This window comes from Ophidiomyces ophidiicola, assembly GCF_022830035.1.
Source record: "Ophidiomyces ophidiicola strain CBS 122913 chromosome Unknown scaffold_14, whole genome shotgun sequence".
NCBI classification, from domain to species: domain Eukaryota; kingdom Fungi; phylum Ascomycota; class Eurotiomycetes; order Onygenales; family Onygenaceae; genus Ophidiomyces; species Ophidiomyces ophidiicola.
In genome coordinates this window covers 377,227-396,521 of record NW_026054654.1, presented here as the reverse complement: position 1 = coordinate 396,521, position 19,295 = coordinate 377,227, and the positions used below count along the sequence as shown (strand labels likewise).

The 19,295-nt window shown below is 51.0% G+C and overlaps 6 protein-coding genes across 6 annotated transcripts; 4 read left to right on the top strand and 2 right to left on the bottom strand.

Moving 5' to 3' along the window:
• Nucleotides 1-1,502: 1,502 nt before the first annotated feature.
• On the top strand, nt 1,503-2,308 carry RPL33B (60S ribosomal protein L33B; the record flags this gene model as incomplete). Its single annotated transcript, XM_049252981.1, has 5 exons — nt 1,503-1,527; nt 1,732-1,741; nt 1,890-1,985; nt 2,048-2,148; nt 2,211-2,308. The coding sequence occupies 5 exons, from the start codon at nt 1,503-1,505 to the stop codon at nt 2,306-2,308; spliced, it is 330 nt and encodes a 109-aa protein (XP_049108150.1).
• Nucleotides 2,309-4,323: 2,015 nt separating this feature from the next.
• On the top strand, nt 4,324-5,567 carry LOZ57_003933 (uncharacterized protein; the record flags this gene model as incomplete). The annotated part of the gene is made up of 5 exons (XM_049252980.1): nt 4,324-4,507; nt 4,557-4,634; nt 4,705-4,821; nt 4,879-4,923; nt 4,981-5,567. The coding sequence occupies 5 exons, from the start codon at nt 4,324-4,326 to the stop codon at nt 5,565-5,567; spliced, it is 1,011 nt and encodes a 336-aa protein (XP_049108149.1).
• A 690-nt stretch (nt 5,568-6,257) lies between these two features.
• VMA21 (vacuolar ATPase assembly integral membrane protein vma21) lies at nt 6,258-6,671 on the bottom strand (the record flags this gene model as incomplete). Its single annotated transcript, XM_049252979.1, has 2 exons — nt 6,258-6,480; nt 6,541-6,671. 2 exons carry the CDS (start codon nt 6,669-6,671, stop codon nt 6,258-6,260), a joined length of 354 nt encoding a protein of 117 aa, XP_049108148.1.
• Nucleotides 6,672-7,424: 753 nt separating this feature from the next.
• FUN30 (DNA-dependent ATPase fun30) lies at nt 7,425-10,808 on the top strand (the record flags this gene model as incomplete). Its single annotated transcript, XM_049252978.1, has 1 exon — nt 7,425-10,808. One exon carries the CDS (start codon nt 7,425-7,427, stop codon nt 10,806-10,808), a length of 3,384 nt encoding a protein of 1,127 aa, XP_049108147.1.
• Nucleotides 10,809-14,242: 3,434 nt separating this feature from the next.
• Nucleotides 14,243-15,906, top strand: LAP2_1 (Leucyl aminopeptidase yscIV; the record flags this gene model as incomplete). Its single annotated transcript, XM_049252977.1, has 4 exons — nt 14,243-14,353; nt 14,415-14,735; nt 14,794-15,077; nt 15,138-15,906. 4 exons carry the CDS (start codon nt 14,243-14,245, stop codon nt 15,904-15,906), a joined length of 1,485 nt encoding a protein of 494 aa, XP_049108146.1.
• A 596-nt stretch (nt 15,907-16,502) lies between these two features.
• Nucleotides 16,503-17,840, bottom strand: dus2 (tRNA-dihydrouridine synthase 2; the record flags this gene model as incomplete). Its single annotated transcript, XM_049252976.1, has 1 exon — nt 16,503-17,840. One exon carries the CDS (start codon nt 17,838-17,840, stop codon nt 16,503-16,505), a length of 1,338 nt encoding a protein of 445 aa, XP_049108145.1.
• Between the last annotated feature and the right edge of the window lie 1,455 nt (nt 17,841-19,295).

The following is a 19,295-nucleotide window of genomic DNA, read 5'->3' as shown; positions in this document are numbered from 1 at the left end:
GGGCAGTGGCCATACCGATCCTAGAACTTCGCTTGTTGACCACGGATGCAGTCGAGATAGAATTGGCAAATTAGCTTTAAGTAGGCTATAATACTCTGTCTCTGCTTTATAAAGATTCGTGATAGATAGGCATTAGACTTTCTAGCTAGTCATATCGGTGGCCCAATGTTCAGCACCCATGCTAAGCGACCAGATTTCGCACCTCAGTAATGGCAAGTAGCCTGAGAGGTGGACGATGATTGGCGCCGTCGGAGAGTGGTTGTGTCGCACCGAAAGCACAATCCTAATTGCTCTATTGTCGGCGATGCCCTTAACCTACCAACGTCTTACATGCTTTATTATCTCGCCATGGTCGGGAAGGGTGGGTCATGATAGCCCTTTTGGTCGCATGGTAACGCAAAGGAATCCTTCAAAGCTTAGATTGCCATACTTGTCTGAATCCACTTGATCGGCATCAGATTTTTAAGCAGTGTCAAATACATGGGGCTGGCTTGAATGGTAAGCAGGGTCCAATCCGACTGAAGCTCTCGTTGGGGAGCGATTTATTGCTATCTTTCAGAATCTCTCCCATGGTGTCTACGCCAAAATTCTAAACCAAAGTTTTCATATGTCCATTGTCCACAATATGGTATGACCCACTGGACGCGGAGGATGCCCAAGTGCGTAGGCAGCTCAGGTGACAGTGGTTTTTGATTCAGGAGTGATACATCCTAGTATTGTATACAATATAGAACGCCAAGGACTTCTGCTTCGGCCATTAGTGACATGACTGAATTACTTCTTAACTGAGATTGATAGGGAATAACTAGCCAGGAAGAAAATCAATGGGAGTGTAGAAACGGACAGGGGAACGCTGACGGATTTGAGATATACTGTTTATCGATCATACATTGAGAGAAAAAAAGTAGCCTCCTTGTACCACGCGATAATTAAGCGCTCTCATGTACGGGTTATCGTCGTAGGCCTCGACGTTGTCCAAGTAGTTAAGACTACAAAGCTGTCTCCTGCTAGCTATCGTTAAATTTTGAAGGCTTGGCTTTTCCCCAGGCTTGACTGCAATAACACTGGCCACCACGTTCTCAGATGTTATTTTAAGATATGTTCATCAACGGCGTTGTCTCTCCACAATCCATTCTTTGACAAAAACCAAAATTGAGGTTGAAGGTTGCGGCTCGCGGAAACTTTATTTAACTACCTATATGCAAACATAGCAAAGGATGCAAACACCACAAGTATCGTTATGCAGACGCGGGGCTTACATAATTAGGGCTCGCTAACATCCAAATTAGGACTAGCCCACCACAACCACCACTTCCGCCTCGCTTGACTCTCCTTTGCGTGTTTGTGTGCCCGTTCAAACGACCAGCGACAACGACCCCCCCCATCCACGAAACCCTCGCGCGCGGTTCTCGACTGATATTCGGCAAATTCATCTTTTGCTGAATATTCCGACTTTTGCCCTTGCGCACACCAGTGATACACGGAGGACATACATTTTCAAGATGCCTTCTGATCAAGGTCACAGACGTGAGTGTTGCCCTTCTGCCTGCCAGTTTCTATCTTTTTTACAGAGCGAGGATTTCGTATTGTGGTTACTGGGAAATTTCGAGAGACTTTGCTGTTTCGCGCGCGACGAGGAGATATTCGCTTGGAAATGGAAACGGGAACGCAGACGATTTTGAAATATTAATTGGCATGAGCTTGGCTAACATTTTCTCTACTCGTGTCTAGTCTACGTCAAGTAAGCGATATTCCAGTTCATATATGTCTTGTTCTTAAATGCGATGTGTCGAATGAAACGATCAGCGAGAGTTGAATGGACGTGGATTGCACGATGGATGCATGGTGGATGAATTGGAGCGTGAATGCTGACAGTCGATAATTGATAGGGGACGCCACCTCAGTTACCAGCGTGGCAAGCGCAACACAAACCCAAACACAAGTTTAATCAAGCTTGAGGGTGTTGAAGATTCGAAGGCCGCCAGGTAAAGATATCCCAGCGATGCATTGGATGATGGTCATGGAGCACTAAACATTTACATCACAGCTTCTATCTCGGCAAGAAAGTCGCATTCGTTTACCGGGCAAAGCGTGAGGTACAGGGATCCAAAATCAGAGTCATCTGGGGCAAAGTCACCCGGCCACATGGTATGTTTATGAATGATATATCAGGAAACAATGTGAATATACAGTTCTAATGCTATATTCAGGTAACTCCGGCGTCGTCCGCGCACAATTCAGACACAACCTTCCCCCCAAGACCTTTGGTGCTTCCGTCAGAGTCATGCTCTATCCCTCGTCAATCTAAGTTGGTCGTCGGTGGAGCGGAGTTGTTGCAGTCAGGGAGCGGTGAAGTTGTGAATTTGATTTGATACGATCCCGAGAATCAGGGAAGCAGGCGTGCTTACGTGGTATACATCGGGGATTACACAGCGCATAGCTCGAGAAAGAAAACTCCAAAAAAAATTAGGGAAATGCACACAAAAACAAACAGCTATTAGCAAACCACCATCCTCTCCCTCTGAGGTCGGGACGATAATAGAGTCTTCTGCACTCGCAATTCTTCCGACATTATGATGGGTTTATGTTATTTTCCAGCCTCCTTTGTTGTCCTCTTGTTACCTCTGGCTGTAAAAGCATGGGCGAGGAGTCAGTTTCCCAAAATGGTGAAAATGGGGTGGCACCGTTTATCTGTTGACGTTTTTAATGGAATCGCATATGCCTGGATGCGCTTTCGCTGCTTCTTTTCCCGAGCCTTTGTGCCGGTTCCTGGCCGTACTCCGCCCGCTATTCTTACGGCTCGTTCTTCTCTTATACTTCCATCATCTCTGAGTTGATGAGATCATGTGTTAATTCTAGAAACAAAAATAAATACACTTGAATCTGCCCAAACATTGCGGCTTTGTAAGCATTCTCTCATTGCAAGCACGCCGCCCTTAGCTTCGTGCTTAGTTGTAAGTACGATATAAATGCATGTACTCCGTACAGAGTATATCATACATAGCTGGAGAGTACCAGGGCGTCCGTCCATATATGTATGTCCATGAGTGGCTGTCATGCTGCAACCATGACATATTGCGCTAGGCCGGTGCCAGGATCGTGTCCGGATTCATCTTTGCCATGCTGGAGCACCGGCTGAGTTTGGCTTTCTGACACATGGTGGAGCCCGCTATGGCCACGGCGGCAACGACGTCGCGCCGGCTTCTCGAAGACCCGGCGCTCCGTCGGGCCATGGAAAGGGACCCGTGAATGCGAACGTCGGCATGGCATCAGCCAGGCAGTGTAGGGCTGGGGCCGCTGGGCCTTAATTTTTTTGGAAACATTGGAGCACCGGCACTGCCCTCGTGGCGAGAATGATGACGGGCTGCCTGGGGCGACTGCGGCGATCCGTGCGGCTTGGGAGTGTTAGGTCTCTTGGAGCCGGTGGAGACGCGGTCGTCAGCCCGGCATGCATAGTAGTTACAGGCCACAGCATCAGGATCGGCCGATGCGCTGGATGCGGGCAATGTTGCCTGTGTCGCTCGTATGGGCACGGCAGCCCGGGCGGCCGGCGGGTTGCGGCCTGGGGGGTCGACCAGTCTCCGTGCGGCGGGCAGGCCCAAGGGAGATGCTCGCCCAGCAATGCAAAGGCAAGGAGATTGCCGTCCAAGAGCACTAGCGGCGACATGGCTGCTCGGTCTTACGTACGTGGCTGGACGAGAAGTGCGAGGAGCAAAGTAAGTTCCTGTAAGTGGCATTGGCATCCTTTGCGCATCCCCAGCCCTGCCAGCCATCGCGGTTCGTGAGCGTGTAAAGACGGATGCATCTGCCAGGCGTCTTGTGTGCTTCAGAAACAGTCTCGCATTCTCTCTGCCGTGCGTCTCTAGCTGTCTGCTGCTCGCGACGACGCATCCGCGCGGCCCCTGGGTCGATATCCAACAGACTTTGCCGAAACCTCTGGTTCGTGGGCGGTTACCCTGTTCTGGTCCCGAGTTCCATCCAGGTCTGAGACAGATGCCACACAGTCGCACTGCCGGCTCTCCCGCCTTCGCATCCCTTCGCTGCCATCGCCTATAATCTGCAAAATAATCGCCTGTGTGTGTGAAGCTGTGCTCTGCGCTGTTTTCCGCAATTGCTCGTCGGCAGGCCGGCCCTTCACTCACGCGCTCTCTCTCCTGCTTAGTCGTGAACCGCCCGCTTTCGGCCTTCACGCAGAAAAACCCGTCGCTGGCTCACTGCCTTTTTGCTGCCCTGCCACCACTGCGCTCGTTTCCTCACTCTAATCTACATCTGTAACCGCTCTTTAATCTTCCCGTCGCTCTTTTTCTTACGTCGCGTCCCACCATGGCCGCCGCTCAGGCTGAGAGCTCGCGGCATACCCGCATGCTCAGCTTCCACAGCAACAAGTCGGAAAAGAGCCAGGGCTCAAAGACCAAAGAGCAACTGGTCGAAACACACCGGGAAAAAGAAGCCAATCGAATGCACTCACATGCGGATCCGACTCGCGCGATAAACGAACTCCAGCCATGTAAGGCTGCCTTCTTTGTTCTGCGTGATCTGTACTAACCCGGAGCTAGCGGCGATTGCGTTGGAGAAGTCGAATTTGGAGTCGTTACGCTCGTTACAGCATAAAGATCGCTATGGAAACGTTATCAGTGAGTCGCCGGTGGCATGTCTCGTTGCCTGTTTGTCGTTGTTGCTGATGGGGCCTTTTCATCGTGGTAGCGGACCCGGACCTGTCTAATCCGACGCGTCATCGTCTCGAGCGCCCTCTGGATACCATCCGTGCCTTCGAGGCTGCAATAGACGGAACATATGGCCGACGAATGTCATATATTAGAGGTATTTGCGATGACAAAGGCTGAATACCTGTAGTTTGGGGTGCTGATGATATCGCAGAAGATAGTGTCAATGGCCAGAGCCGTCCCACCAGTTTCTTTGGAGGTAAGGTTTCTCTGACATCGCGTTGCGGATCGAGTTGCTGACTAGCACCTCACGCAGACCCTCGAGGCAATCTCACCTATCCCTCTCATGGCTACAATGACCAGAACAGCTATTACAACCAACGACAATCAAGACAAGAGAGCTACGCCGACGGATACGGCAACTATGGCTACAATCAGTATGACCAGCAGCAACGTGGTCAACGCCAGAACCCACGGCAACAGAACGGCAATGGCTACGCGCAAAACGGTCAATACCAGTCCTATGACAGCCCCTCCGGCTCGGGGAACCAATCTATGGACCAGTTAGCGCAGTCAACAGACCCTAGCTCCCTCAGCAGCTCCAGAGACGCCATCCCACAGCAGCAGCAGAGAGGCGATGCATACGGCTTCAACGGATTCGGCGCAAATCCCCAGTTAGATTACAACCAGCAACCGTTCCAGTCTTCAAGTAACGGATCCTCGTCATATGCTGTCAATGGAGTTCGGTCAAATGGCGTCTACCCTGGTCAGAGTGGTGCCCCTACCGCTCCGCCTGCAGCCGCTACGAAGCCTCTTCCGTCAGACCCTTCACGGAAAAATTCATTCCTGAAGGGTTCAGGCGACAAGCGAAAGAGTTGGTTCAAGAGGTTTAGTCGGGGCTAAAGTCAGCTCAGGCTACTCTTTTTGTTTTTTTCCCTATTCTCCCCTTTTCTTGTTATAATTTGACTTGGTACCTGGCTTTTAAAGGTCGTTTGATGAAAAACAGCTGGAGAGGCGGGGGTGTCCATGCTACGAGATATGATTTCTCCTCTTACACACTCTACTTTTTTTTTTTTTTTTTTTGATTTTTTATTCAACAAAATTGATGGGAAAATGGATTATCGGATTGTTTTGAACTGGCATGGGGAAACTGGGAAAGGCTTGGGAGGGGGCATTTCTTTTGTGCTTTTGCTATGATTTATGCTACTTTGTCACAACCATTTGCATGATGCCTGGCCCTTGGAGGTGATGGCTACTCTTTGCCTTTATTTTAGGTGCAATGGATTTAAGTGATTATGGTCCTGGTAATAATATGTTGCCACACGTGATGGGAAACACTAATGCAGACTTGAAGAGCTAGGATAGGAAGATGTGCCTCTGCATTTATCAAACCAAATTTGGTGCTAATGAAAATTCACTGGTATACTAGTTATTTGTGCACACATATACATACAGTACATTTGAGTTGATTGATATAATAGAATTGCATACCCATAAGACCATCCCAACACGCGCCTCCCTACCAGAATGTCATGCAACCAAAGTCAATGTGCCCAAACAAACAAGAGACGCAGCAAAATGGCAGCGTGTGTCTCATTTTGTCTTCTTTTCTTCTTGCCCCTTCATCAGATCCCCGCGATCTTCCCGCACAGCCAGAATGATATATGAGATCAAGACAACGTTCGCCGTCAGGGCAGCGATGGCGCCAGAGTATGTGGTATTTCCCTCGAAAATATAGTTTTTGGAGTAGAAGTAAGCGGAGATGGGGAGGACGACAACAGCGATAGAGTACACGATGAGCTTCCATAGCACTTGGCTGGTGGTTGGGGGACGTTGTTAGCAACGGTGTGACGAAACAGGGTAAAGGCACACGTACTGCGGGTACCCGGGAACGTCTTGGAGTTGCATGGCTTCTTTTAGCGGAGCATCTTGAGCTGACAGCGCTTGTGCGGATGGAGTGGTGGACGTTGTGGTCTTCTCTGTGGCGGGGTTGCGACGGGTAGCCATGCTTGCGAGGTGAGGGTACGGGGTGAATCGCAGTGTTTTCAGCTTGAAGTTAGCAAAAGCAAGAGGCAGAAGATAGTTATATTTATATAGCCAAATTAAGAGCGCCCGGGGAATTTCCTGCCACCAACAGCCAACAGAACGCCAGCGTGGTATTTCATTTTGCGTCGCAACAAGCGCTGCGTGGAGCGGCCCGGGGGTGCAGCACGCGCGATTGGGGCCGCCCGGGCGTGGCTAGCCGCTTCAGGCTTAGGCGCTGATGCCCCGGGAAGCCGGGCGGTGCTTGGGCGCGAACAGACCGCGGCGTGGTGGCGGGCAGCGGTGGTTGGTGGTGGTATGTAAGGCGGCAGAGTGTGCCTGCGGACATGCCCTGTGTCCATGGAGCAGACACAGTATACCTACGAGAATACAGAGGCAGACTTCTTCACGCTCCTACAACGTCTTGACGGCGCTTCTGCTCTGCCGCGCCAAAAACCACTTCCAGTCACCTGACAGCGCGTCTGGCGGCCTACGCGCCGCCACTCACCGCATTGGCGCCGACCAGGGAAGCAAAAATTCCCATTCCAGACTTCTCTCCGGATCATACCGGCTACGGCCCCCCGTCAACGCCCCCGGAAGCAGGTTTCGAGATAAATCTCTATTACGTATAGCATTTCCTACTGAGTTGTCTTGTTTCTCTCTTTGTTCTTTCATACCCCCTAAGACGATCTCCAGCATCTACACATCGAATAGCGTTGCCCAGGAGTTCCAGGCACCATGATAGACCGAATACCCGATACTCCCATTCGCAGGAGTACTCATCTTGAGGACTCACTGTCACAGGGTGCAGAGGATTCTGAGTTTGAAACGGTTGCGACCGTTCCGCTTTACCAGCACTTGCAAGCGACAACACAAGGCTCTACTGTTCCAACACAACCTCTGCACACTCAAAAAACCACACAACCCACACAAATAATTGAGCGAATCACACCTCAAAAATCTTCTCCTCTTAAAAATGCTTCCATAGTTCAAGTTGCTACTTCCTCTCCACTTGCACCTCACTCCTCGTTATCTCGCTATCCCTTCTCAAGGCCTGGAGCTCTATCTACTGCCATTGCACCTCCTGGCACCCGTTTCAAACCTCCTGCCATGGCTGCTCCTGTGAGAAGACAGCCCATCCTAGACGATGAGGGCCCTACCTATCGTGGTGGTTCCTCAGATGAAGATGATTTCCGCCTCAGCGCTATTGATATAAAACCGTCCACCTTCACCAATATCTCCAAGAGCTTCGAAAAATATCGAGTCGCTGAGTCCCCTGTGGCACTAAGTAACACAGCCAAGTTCAAAGAGATCACAGCCTCTGCATTTTATAACCCCGCTGCACCCAAAAGCCAAGGCAAACGTGAGGCCGATGCTGGTAATGCGATCGTACAGGCCCCGACCACCAAAAGACCCCGAAATAGTCTTGATTCCCCTTCCTTTGAAGCTTTCGCTCTTGCCGATATCGAAGACTACAATGTTCGAACCAAAATTGAACGGATCCGCCGAATTTTTCCAAACAAGTCAGTTGAAGTCTGTCTTCAAATTCTGCTGCTGAAGAAAGGGAACTATGAAGATACAATTGATCATATTGCCACTCTCCAGGATCCTGCTACTGTGAATCTTACTTCTGACGATGAATTGAGTCTCGATAACAACTCTGCCCCAGCGGCTGGGCCGGTTGTTGCCGCCAAACAGCAGATCAAGGCTGGAACCCGTATCCAAGACAAATGGGCAGCTACCCAGCGAGTTCCTCAACAGCCAAAAGTTGCAGAGCCATCGATACGCCGACGGTTGATAAGAGGAGCTAGATCTCGTCGAAATTCTCCCAGCCCTTCGCCAGCTGCTACACAAACTACCAGAATTGGAAAAATGCCTGGAAGACTAGTTCAAGGCAAAAAGCGCGTTTCTAAATCCCCGTCATCGTCTCCCGGAGTATCCCATATTGATTCTGATTCGGATTCGGATCCCGTCTCCGAAAAAGCTGCGGACGACGGCACCTTGCTAAATAAAGTCCTGAACTTCTTCAACACATGCTCTTTGGAGGATCTCACTGATATTGCGGAACTCACCCCAGATGTTGCTGAGTGTTTTGTATCTAGCCGCCCTTACGTTACACTTGCGCAGGTCCGTATGATTTCCGCGAACGAAACGCCAGCCAAGGACACCAAGGCACGAAAGCCTAAAAAATTGATCGGAGATAAAATCGTTGATAAGTGTCTCGATATGTGGACTGGTTACGAAGCCGTTGATGCGCTTGTGAAACGCTGTGAGGCGTTGGGTAAGCCTATTGCCGACGAAATGAAGAGCTGGGGCATCGATATTTTTGGTGCAAAGAAGACAGGGGAGTTGGAAATGGTTTCCTTAGACAAAATTAGCTCTTCTCATGACTCCGGTATTGGGTCACCTTCCTCGAGCGCCAGTGGAAACGAGTTCACTAAAAAGAAATTTATCGGACAACCATCGATTATGAGTGAGAATATCAAGATGAAAGACTATCAGATTGTTGGAATTAATTGGCTGAATTTGCTTTTTGAGCAGAACCTCAGCTGCATCCTAGCTGACGACATGGGATTGGGCAAGACATGTCAAGTCATTGCATTTTTGGCTCATCTGTTCGAGACGGGCGTCCGCGGGCCTCATCTTGTGGTCGTTCCATCATCTACCTTGGAGAATTGGCTTCGTGAATTTTCAGTATTTTGTCCAAAGTTGAACGTCATGCCCTACTACGCTGGTCAGAACGAACGAGCCAACATTCGGTTGCAGATTCAAGATGAGCGTGATAACATCAATGTTGTCATTACCACATACACAATTGCAAAAGCCAAGCATGATGCCTCCTTTCTGGCATCTATGGGTTTCTGCGCTTGCATTTTTGATGAAGGGCACATGCTAAAAAGCAGTAAATCGCTGCTCTACAATAAACTTATTCGAATTCCTGCACGCTTCCGTCTATTACTGACGGGGACTCCACTGCAGAATAATCTGCAGGAGTTGGCATCGCTTCTAGGCTTTATTCTTCCCCAGGTCTTTAGGGAGCGAAAAGACGATCTTGACCACATATTCAGCGCAAAGGCCAAAACGATTGATGTTCACTCTACTTTACTCTCAGCCCAGCGAATTGCACGGGCCAAGTCCATGCTTACCCCGTTCGTCTTGCGACGCAAGAAGCATCAGGTGATCGATCTGCCGCCTAAGATCGCCCGTGTGGAATACTGCACGATGAATGACGCGCAGAAGGAGATATACCAATACCAAACTGATATGGTGCGCGAGATCCTTGCAGATCGTGCAGCCGGGAAAAAAGTCGGGAACAAGACCACCAATATTCTTATGAAACTACGCCAGGCAGCGATCCATCCCTTGTTCTATCGACGAATCTACGACGAGAAGACCTTGAGTCGAATTGCAAAGGCTTGCGTGAAGGACCCTAAATGGGCCATGTCCGATCCTGATGCAATTTACGAAGAGTTGCTGCCGTACAGTGACTTTGAATGCCATACACTGTGCTCAACTAATCCTGATTCGCTGGGTAAATTTGCACTGAAGAATGACGAATGGATGAACTCGGGTAAAGTGGAGAAGCTACGTGGCCTCCTCCAAACGTACATTGAGAATGGCGATCGCGTCTTGATATTCTCGCAGTTCACGATGGTCATGGACATTCTTGAACAGGTGCTCGAGACCCTGCATATCCGCTTTTTCCGCCTGGATGGAACGACTTCGGTGGAGGACCGTCAGTCTATTCTTGATGCGTTCTACGAACAAGTCGACATTCCCGTGTTCATGCTCTCCACGAAGGCGGGCGGCGCTGGCATCAACCTCGCATGTGCAAATAAGGTGATTATCTTCGATTCGAGCTTCAACCCCCAGGACGACATCCAAGCCGAGAACCGTGCACATCGTGTGGGGCAGACGCGGGAGGTGGAAGTGGTGAGATTGGTGACCAAGGACACGATTGAGGAGAAGATTTATGCACTGGGACAAACGAAGTTGGTACTTGACCAGCGTGTTGCTGGCGAGGAGGACGGCGGAAAGAAGGGCGAAGAAGTGGGCATGAAGGTGGTGGAAGCAATGGTGATGAAGGATCTAGCTTTGAACGCGGAGAGCCCGGCATCTTAGCAAAGAAGTGCAATAGATCGGAAATCGGCTGTTTGCGAATCCTACGGAATTACGGACTGACTGACTCGTGAGGAAATTCCCTGAAATTGCCTGTTTGCCTGGCTATTTTCCCGTGTCTCTCGGATCTCGTGTTTTGATATGCTGCGATGTGCTAGATTCCCTGCCCAATTTCCCCCGTTATGACACTCCACTGTCATATTCTCCTACACACTTTCCGGCGCAATTTTCTGCTTTTATCGGTTTTTATTATTGCATAGCCTGCGTCGAGTCTCTGGAACAATCCGCAAGCCTGCATACACTTGACATCTGCCTCGTTTTTGTTTATTGCCTGATTGAGACAGCCTTGATGCGCCCGACTTCTGTATCATTATCGTCTAACGGGCCTAGACTAGATCAACTAATACATAGAGCGAAAAAAATACAACTAACCGTACTACGACAACGCTATGTGTGTCTCGCTCTTCGTGTTTCTTTCTTGCCCGTCTCTTCGATCTCGGTTAGCTGCCCCCCCCCGGCCGGCACGCCGCCGTTTCTCTCGTCTAGAAGCTGCTTCGGAACGCCGTGCGTTTCCCCGCTAGCAGACAGAATAGGAAGATGCCATGGGGATTCCTGCGGACAAGAAAGCGAAGCGGCCCCGCATTCACTCCTGCCGCAGCAATGTTAGTATACGCATGGCTCTTCGACCTTCCATAATGAAATAAAACTACTCCGTACTGGATGTCTATTGTAAAAGAATAATAATAATGGGCCGATCCTCCTCTCTCACCTGCCCACAGTTATTTTTGTTTGGGGGCGGGAATTCTTTGTTAACTTACATCCCTGGCGAGAGGGTGGATTCCTTCAGAAGCTTGAGTGCCATTTCGATTTCGTTTCTCCGCTTGGAATGCTACTCCTGGGGTAAAAAACTAACTACCCCGTACGGAGTACACAAGAATGTCCGTCCATGTTTCGCAGTCGCACGTTATGTAGCTATGCCAGGACGGGGGGTATCCCCGTTTCTTCTGGTCTTGAGGGGTTAAGGTTCCGGAGGATCTGAATGATGAAGATGAGGAGGAAAAATGATGATGTCGAAGAGATTATCTCTACTGAGAGAACGTGGAATGCTACTGCAAGCAAACCATCCTTAGTTCTACAGCTGTTGTGCGGTGGGTGGGATGTAGGCCAGCTCGAGGAAACGTTCTCTGCTGCGCGGATGGTGAGTTCCAGAGAGCTGATTCTGACGTCCAGAGGGCGACGCAAACACATCCGCAATGTCATTATTATTGGGCCTTACATTGGCCCCCTGTTCTCTCGTCCTTTTTTCTCCGCATTCCACTTGGTCTCACCCGGAGACTCAGCCAAGTATCACCAATTGCGCGTCCCTTCACGGCCATCGGGTACAGCCGGTCGATTGAGTTGCTCGGAGGGTCATCTCTCTGTCTCTGTCTCTACTGTCATGCTGTGTGTCTCCATCCCGTCATCGCCTGTCTCAGTGTATGCGGGATGTCACTGTGAGGAAGGCTTAGGCTGCAAGGAGGATCGATCTCCCAGCCGCGGTGGCGGAAGAATAGTTATCCTCTGACCGCTGTGTGCGGACAAGACAAGATGATGTGATGAACAGCAGCCGGTGTCTCAATGCTGGGCTGACGGTTATGATATAGCTAGATAATCCTCTGGTGCTGGCGGCTGTAGGCACATGTATAAGGAAATGGCGCGCTTGACGTTTCGTCGAGCCGGTGTTTTAGCATCGAATAGTTCGCAAAGCCAATGCTCCGTACTTAATTTCGACTTCGTTAACTCTCGCCGGAGCGAGCAAGGCTGTGTCGATCCGCCCGGGGCGTGAATGGTCAATAGCCGCGCCTCTAGCAGCTGGGCTGGGAGTTGTATTCCTCAAGTCCTCGAGCCAGCCGAGCAACGCGGATCCTTCGATTACTCCGTATGTAACGGCACGACGGAGTAACTACATCGACAACAACGACAGCAACAACCCCGCTTGGCCTGCACAGGCGCTCTCACGCCCTTAGCGAACGAACCAACGAGTTAACTACTCGCACACCTAGTAGTTATACGCGGACGGAGACAAGAGAGAGGGAGAGACGGGTGGGAGACCAGGACCTCGGCCACCCGCACGCGCCAAAGCCAACGAGTCAACGCGCCACCCTTGCTGTTGTCACCTGCGGGGACAAGCCCGGCGCTGGCGCGAACCCGAAGATCCTCCAGAAGATTATTTTATTTGCGGCCGGCGTGTTTCTCCCGCCAGGCCAGCGTCGATCCGGGGCTTGCTGGAGCTCGTCCGCGGCGATGAAACGTCACACCTTGGCGCCGGGGAGATTATGCTGGAAATGATCCAGAGTCGGGGCTTGCCTGGCTGCCATTGCGAGGGGCTCCCTGGCCGTGCGGTTCGTGCTCGGTTGCGCTGGCGCTGGCGCTGGTGCTGTTGTTGTTGTTGCTGTTGCGATTGCTGGCCAGACCTCGTGCACGCTGGACTGCTCTTGATCCCGACGGCGCCTCTTGTCATCAGGCCTCTCTTACTCTCTCTCTCCCCCAAGCTCGCTGGCTCGTATTCTGCTCTGTCTTGATCGACGACGTGGCTTGACCCGCCCGTGGTACGGAGTACAGCTCACCTCCACCCATGTCGCTCGCGACGCCTTCCTTCGGCGTGGCAAGCCCGTCGTACATTATCATGAACTCCGCCTTCTGGAAGAAATCCTCAAGAATACTAAATAATACTAGTAATATTACTTGGTTCTGAGCCAGCATAAAAATGTTGGGCGACTGCCTGCTTCCCCACTGCTGGGCAGGAGTGGTGTGCGGCCACAACAAGCGTTGAATACGGCCGACGGGGCTGCTAATCTTACTTCTCCCGAAAATCGACCCTATCCTGACCACGGTGTTTATTTTCCGGGTAATGAACGGACCTGCCAAGAGCCTTCCAGAAGCAACAGGGTAGGATTGACTCTCGCGCGCTGGCTGTCGTTCAGCTGCCATCACGGGCTGCGCGAAGTCTATATCGTACTTCGACCAGGTACCGCAGCACTCGTATCTCTGGGGCGCCAGGGAAACCTCCCCTCGTGATCCACGCTAGGAGCCCTTTCAGGGCAGCACGCCAATTGGCATTATTGTGCTCTCGCCGGCCCGGCTTTTCTTTTATTTTCTTTTACGCGGAGTCTGGGGTAGGATTTGTGCATGGAGTCTGGCCTGGCCGTCTGGGCAGCTCTCAATATCCCCTCAGTCCCGGCAGAGGACGGCCATATTCGGCGGCCGGACATGCAATAATAATAATACCAGTTTTCTAGTGGCTACGCGAATCATGGCGCCGCGTCTCCCAGGAGAACTTAAGATGAGCTGTTCCCCAGAGAATTCCTCTCCGGACTGGTTTTTTTTTTCCCCCTGTGTGACCAGGAGCAATACCCGTTTCCTCCCCTCTCCTGTCTGCCAGTTGACATTCTACAACCATGAAGACAACAGGCTACTTGGCTGTGGGCGCTGCCCTTGCTTCCTCCGTTGCTGCCGCCAGCTTTGAGGACCGCTTTTTGGCAAAAAGACATCATGACCTCGTCAGCCACGTACGTGCAATTTCTCCACGGTTATTGTGTGATCCGGAAAAAAGCTAACGCTCTCATTTAGGATGCTTTGATGGCCAAGATTAACCTCAAAGACTTGAAGGATGGCTTGAGCAAGCTCCAGGAGTTTGCTGATAAGGACAACCATACACGTGTCTTTGGCGGCCCAGGCCACAAGGCTACCGTTGACTACCTTGTACACGAACTTAATAAGCATGGGTACTACAAGGTGGAGGCTCAGGAACACAAGCAACTCCGCACCAAGGGTCAGCAGAGCTTGACGGTCAATAATGGCCAGCAAATCCCATCCATTGCCTTTACCTTCAGCCCTTCCGCAAATGTCTCCGGAAACCTTATCGCCGCCAGTAATCTCGGCTGCAATGCTGTACGAGCCCCTACCTGATTAGGTTGATGGATAGCCATGAGCTGATACTGCATTACAGACCGACTACCCACCCGAGACAGATGGAAAGATTGTTATCGTCGAGCGTGGAGTCTGCACCTTTGTTGAGAAGCAAACGGCCGCGACCAACGCCAAGGCAAAGGCTTTGATTCTCTACAACAATGGCCCCGGTGACCTTCGTGCCAGCCTCCAGAACCCCCACCCACCAGGCATTGCTGCCGTTGGTGTGACCAGAGAGAATGGCTTGAAGCTTCTTGAGTTAGCCAAAGCCGGCAAAGCGCTCGCCCATCTTTTCGTCCACACCGAATATCTCAACTTGACCACGTACGTGCTGGTTTTTGCTACTCCTTAGACCATTATGCATACTGACTGATTTGTTTCTAGTTGGAACGTCCTTGCTGAGACCAAGGAAGGTGACCATAACAATGTCATCGTGCTTGGTGCTCACACCGACTCTGTTGAAGCCGGCCCAGGTATCAATGACGATGGATCCGGCACGATTGCTCTCCTCAACATCGCCAAAGCCCTCGCTAAGTTCAAGGTCAAGAACGCCGTCCGCTTCGGTTTCTGGACCGCTGAAGAATTCGGTCTCCTCGGCTCCCGATACTACGTCAACAACCTCTCGGAGAAAGAGCTGGCCAAGATCCGCCTGTACTTGAACTTCGACATGATCGGCTCCCCCAACTACATGTTGGGCATCTACGACGGTGATGGCAACGCTTTCAACAAGACTGGTCCTCCTGGATCTTCTGAGATCGAACATTTCTTCGAGAAATACTTCGACGACCTAGGCTGGCCCCATGTTCCTACTGAATTCAGCGGCCGCTCTGACTACGAGGCCTTCATCAAGAAGAACATCCCCTCTGGCGGTCTCTTCACTGGCGCCGAAGGCCGTAAGACTGCCCAGCAGGCTAAACTCTTCGGCGGCGAGGCTGGTGTAGCCTACGATGTTAACTACCACCTCCGCGGTGACACCACTGCGAACATCCACCACGGTGCCTTTCTCTTGAACGCTCGTGCTGCTGCCTATGCTCTCGCCGAGTATGCCCTTAGCACTTCTGCTCTTCCACCCAAGGCAGAGCCTCCCACTGCCCGCGCTTTCTACGACGGTGATTTGCTTGGAATGTGCGTGGAGGCCGCTTGCGAAATTTAAAAGCACCTCCTGTTAATGCTCTTCTTTTGTTGTTATGACCCAATAAACTTTTAAATGTCTTTCTCCTCGTCGGTGCACTGGCGTGTATCTATATGAGAGTTGTTATATACCACATGATGGTCTTAGATTGGCCCAGTTTATCGAGCAGGTATTGCTCCCCCTGAGGAAACGCATTTTTACGGTCGTTTCCCCGTCTTTGTATATAGTGGAAACATTTAAATTCTAAAGTAAAGAATAGACAGATGAGTCATGACGACTTCCTATCTTTCACCTTTTTCTATACTATTGTTCAAATGGTGGAGATAATCGCATTAATAAAAATACATGAGACACGGAACGCGCGGGCCAAAGCGCTTTCTATATACATTTAGATGTATTTCAAGGACCTTTTCAACTGCATACCGCATTAGAAACACCTCCGCGCCAACCCAACCCGCGAAAAAGTAATGAAATGCTCCTTGAATGCGAAATAGCCTGCGAAAACGGTGCGCCGGGGAATAACAAATGGGCAATTTCTCTTTTCGTAAGCGTTAAAGGTGTACAGAAGAAGCCCTGTAGTTACTCATACTATCGAGTGAAAGGGCAGGAGCCTTCGATCATACGATTAAAGGGCCAGTGGGCGCATGTACGCTCCTCGGAATATTTGAAGTAGCATCTGAAGCAGAGGCAGGCTTGTTGGTAGTTTGGCTGGTGCGAATAGGGCCAGTGCCGCTACCGTCAATATTAAGCTGGGTAGGGTATTTGAGGTTAATGGATTTCCCTAGTACACCGCCGCCAGCAGCCTTTGCACTGCTGTTTTCTTCCATAGCTTTCAGGACTGCAGGGCTTTTTGAACTAGCGTCATGTACGCGCTGCTGGGATGTTCCAAGAATCTCGTCGACTTGAGCTGCTCTGGAGATCAGATCTTCGAATCCCAGTATAGTCACACAGTCCTCATATGTTTTGGATCTTTTCGCTTCCCCATAGCCCCTTTCTTTACCTGGAATCAATTGATTGAGCAGGAATTTTGTGTTGCCCCATCTATTTTCACATTGCAGTGCTGCCTCAACGTAGGATCGAACTAGATCCCGCCAGTATGCAAGACCGCCGTCGGCTTTGGATCGGAAACAGGAAAAGTTGGACTCGGCAGACGTTGCGATCATGGCTCCGTCGACGCCGTACTCGCGGATCAACTCAAGCGCTTCATCGCGCGACTTCACGTCTCCATTCATAACACAAGCCACGCCTGCTTTTCGACAAATCGATGCAATCATGGGCAGCTGCTGACGAATAGCAGCTTCGCGCGGACGCATCGGAGTCGTGCGGCAATGCACAGTGAGACCGGTTATACCGGTTTTGCAGAGTCGTGTGACGAGTGATTCTGTCCGTTCGGGGTCCGAGAAAAGACGGATTTTCACAGATATTCCAACTTCATAGGGCTTACCGACTTCTTCAACCAGGGCTTCGAGAATAGAGACGAGTTTGTCTGGGGTTTGGAGAAGTGCGGCGCCCATGCCTCCGCTAGTGCTGAAGGGTTTAGGACAACCCGAGTTCACATCTATTCCAGAGACATCAGCGGCAACAACCTTTGCAGCTTCCACAGCCAATGGCGGGGATGCAGTGCCCAGTTGAAAGATCAATTTTCCCTTCTCCCGCACGGGGTCAATCCTGTATATCACAGATTGCTGCGTCGGCTTGTCTGGCTGGCCGCCATTCGACGGGGTGCGTGTGAATTCGATCATCGAAGTGCGAGGGTTAACACGCCGATGTGCGCCAATCAGGGCACGGTCGATAGTTTCGGGGCCCCATACCAAGTCTGCGCCGTACTTAAGGGAGACGAGTCGCGACGGGGTTTCTCCAGAGCGGACCATGGGAGCGAGAACGACCTTGCCCCGGTAGTCCACCCCGTTTTTGGGAATGGGAACACGGGGTGCTGCCTCTGTAAAGGACGTCATGATGGCGCGAATGAGTCTGAACATGACATTGTCAGCTGAGCTAGAAGGCTGGCGGTCGCAATGAAACTTATCGTGAAGAAGTTGAGATGCGGGACCGTGGAGTGCCGCTTTATTCGATTACATAATGGAATTTTATTGCACGTGATAATACGCGATCACCTGACCTGATAGATGACTAAGACTGCCTGTGACATCAGATTAGATAAGAGGCAGTGATAGAGCCAAAAGAGGAAGTCCAGATTGAGGCGAGACAAAGCCTGAGCGTGGCGGCGGGAGCGGCGGCGGCCTGCAGTAGCGCTTCGTGCGATTTGTAAGATTGCGCTATAGACAGCCTCTTATGGAGCAGCGGGAGCTGGTGTAACCTCACCGGGCTGGGGAATCAAAGCAAAAATACGGGGCGAGATATCATATTTTGGGTCTGTGGGGAAACGGTTAGGAATGTGGTTCTAGACACTTTTGATACCGGACAGAAATTGCACTAAGGCGTCTAATATCATGAGGAAGCAACTAAGGGCAGCTTGGAGAGCTTCAAAGCGTTGAATTGACTCGAAAAGAAGGGGCATTCGTCTAGATCAACCACCCATGCACACGAAGCCACATGGAAATGAAGCCAAGTACGACGGAGTATGCCTGGGCTCAACACACCCTTGCATCCCCTGCATTTATAGAAGCCAGAAATTCCAAACATGTTTCGCCAAGACACAATGCATTATTGAAATACCAGAGGTCAAGAGTCCGTCTCTCACTCACGATTCCAGCCGGAACTTGGTGCCGAGATATGCTCTCGTATGAAGCTTTATTCAAGAATTGGAGGACGGCTCAACTGTGTCTTGGTATGCCTTTGTGCGAAGTGTCCATCTGCGATAACTTGGTCAGACTGGACGCCTGCCTGCACGGACGATACTACATGAAGCCTTGCTCCCCTGCAACGCCTATAGATAATGACGGGATCGACGGTAAGTATCCTTGACGGCGGTTGGCAGAGATCTCATTGTTATTACTTTGCCTGCACATGGAGCACCGATTTGGCGCAGCCGACACCGTATTTCTCTGAGGATTGGCCGCGGCACCCTTGCCGTTTCGACGGTGGTTGATCCCTGTTTGACCCTGGAGGGAAGACTCATCTTCAGAATGCTTCAGAAAGACACAGTTGTCCGGCATTGTTGTCGTAACTGCTGGCCGTGCTATCTTCGAGAGTAATGTTTTCCGCTGGCCTCGGTTTAAGGGGGCGCCTAGAGAAGTTAGTGAATTAGCTCGCCATCTTGACTAGAAACAGTTTTTTCGGCGACGAACCGCGAGGTCTTCGCATCGCAGAAGCAAGTTTCTCGGCCCAGGAACGTGGGCCGACGGCTAAGAGCCCGCGGATTACATAGAGCTCAGATCCAGATCCTCAGCACCAACCTCTTGCAACTCCCGACTCATTCTTCGCCCGCCAGAGTCGATGTCGCAACTGCT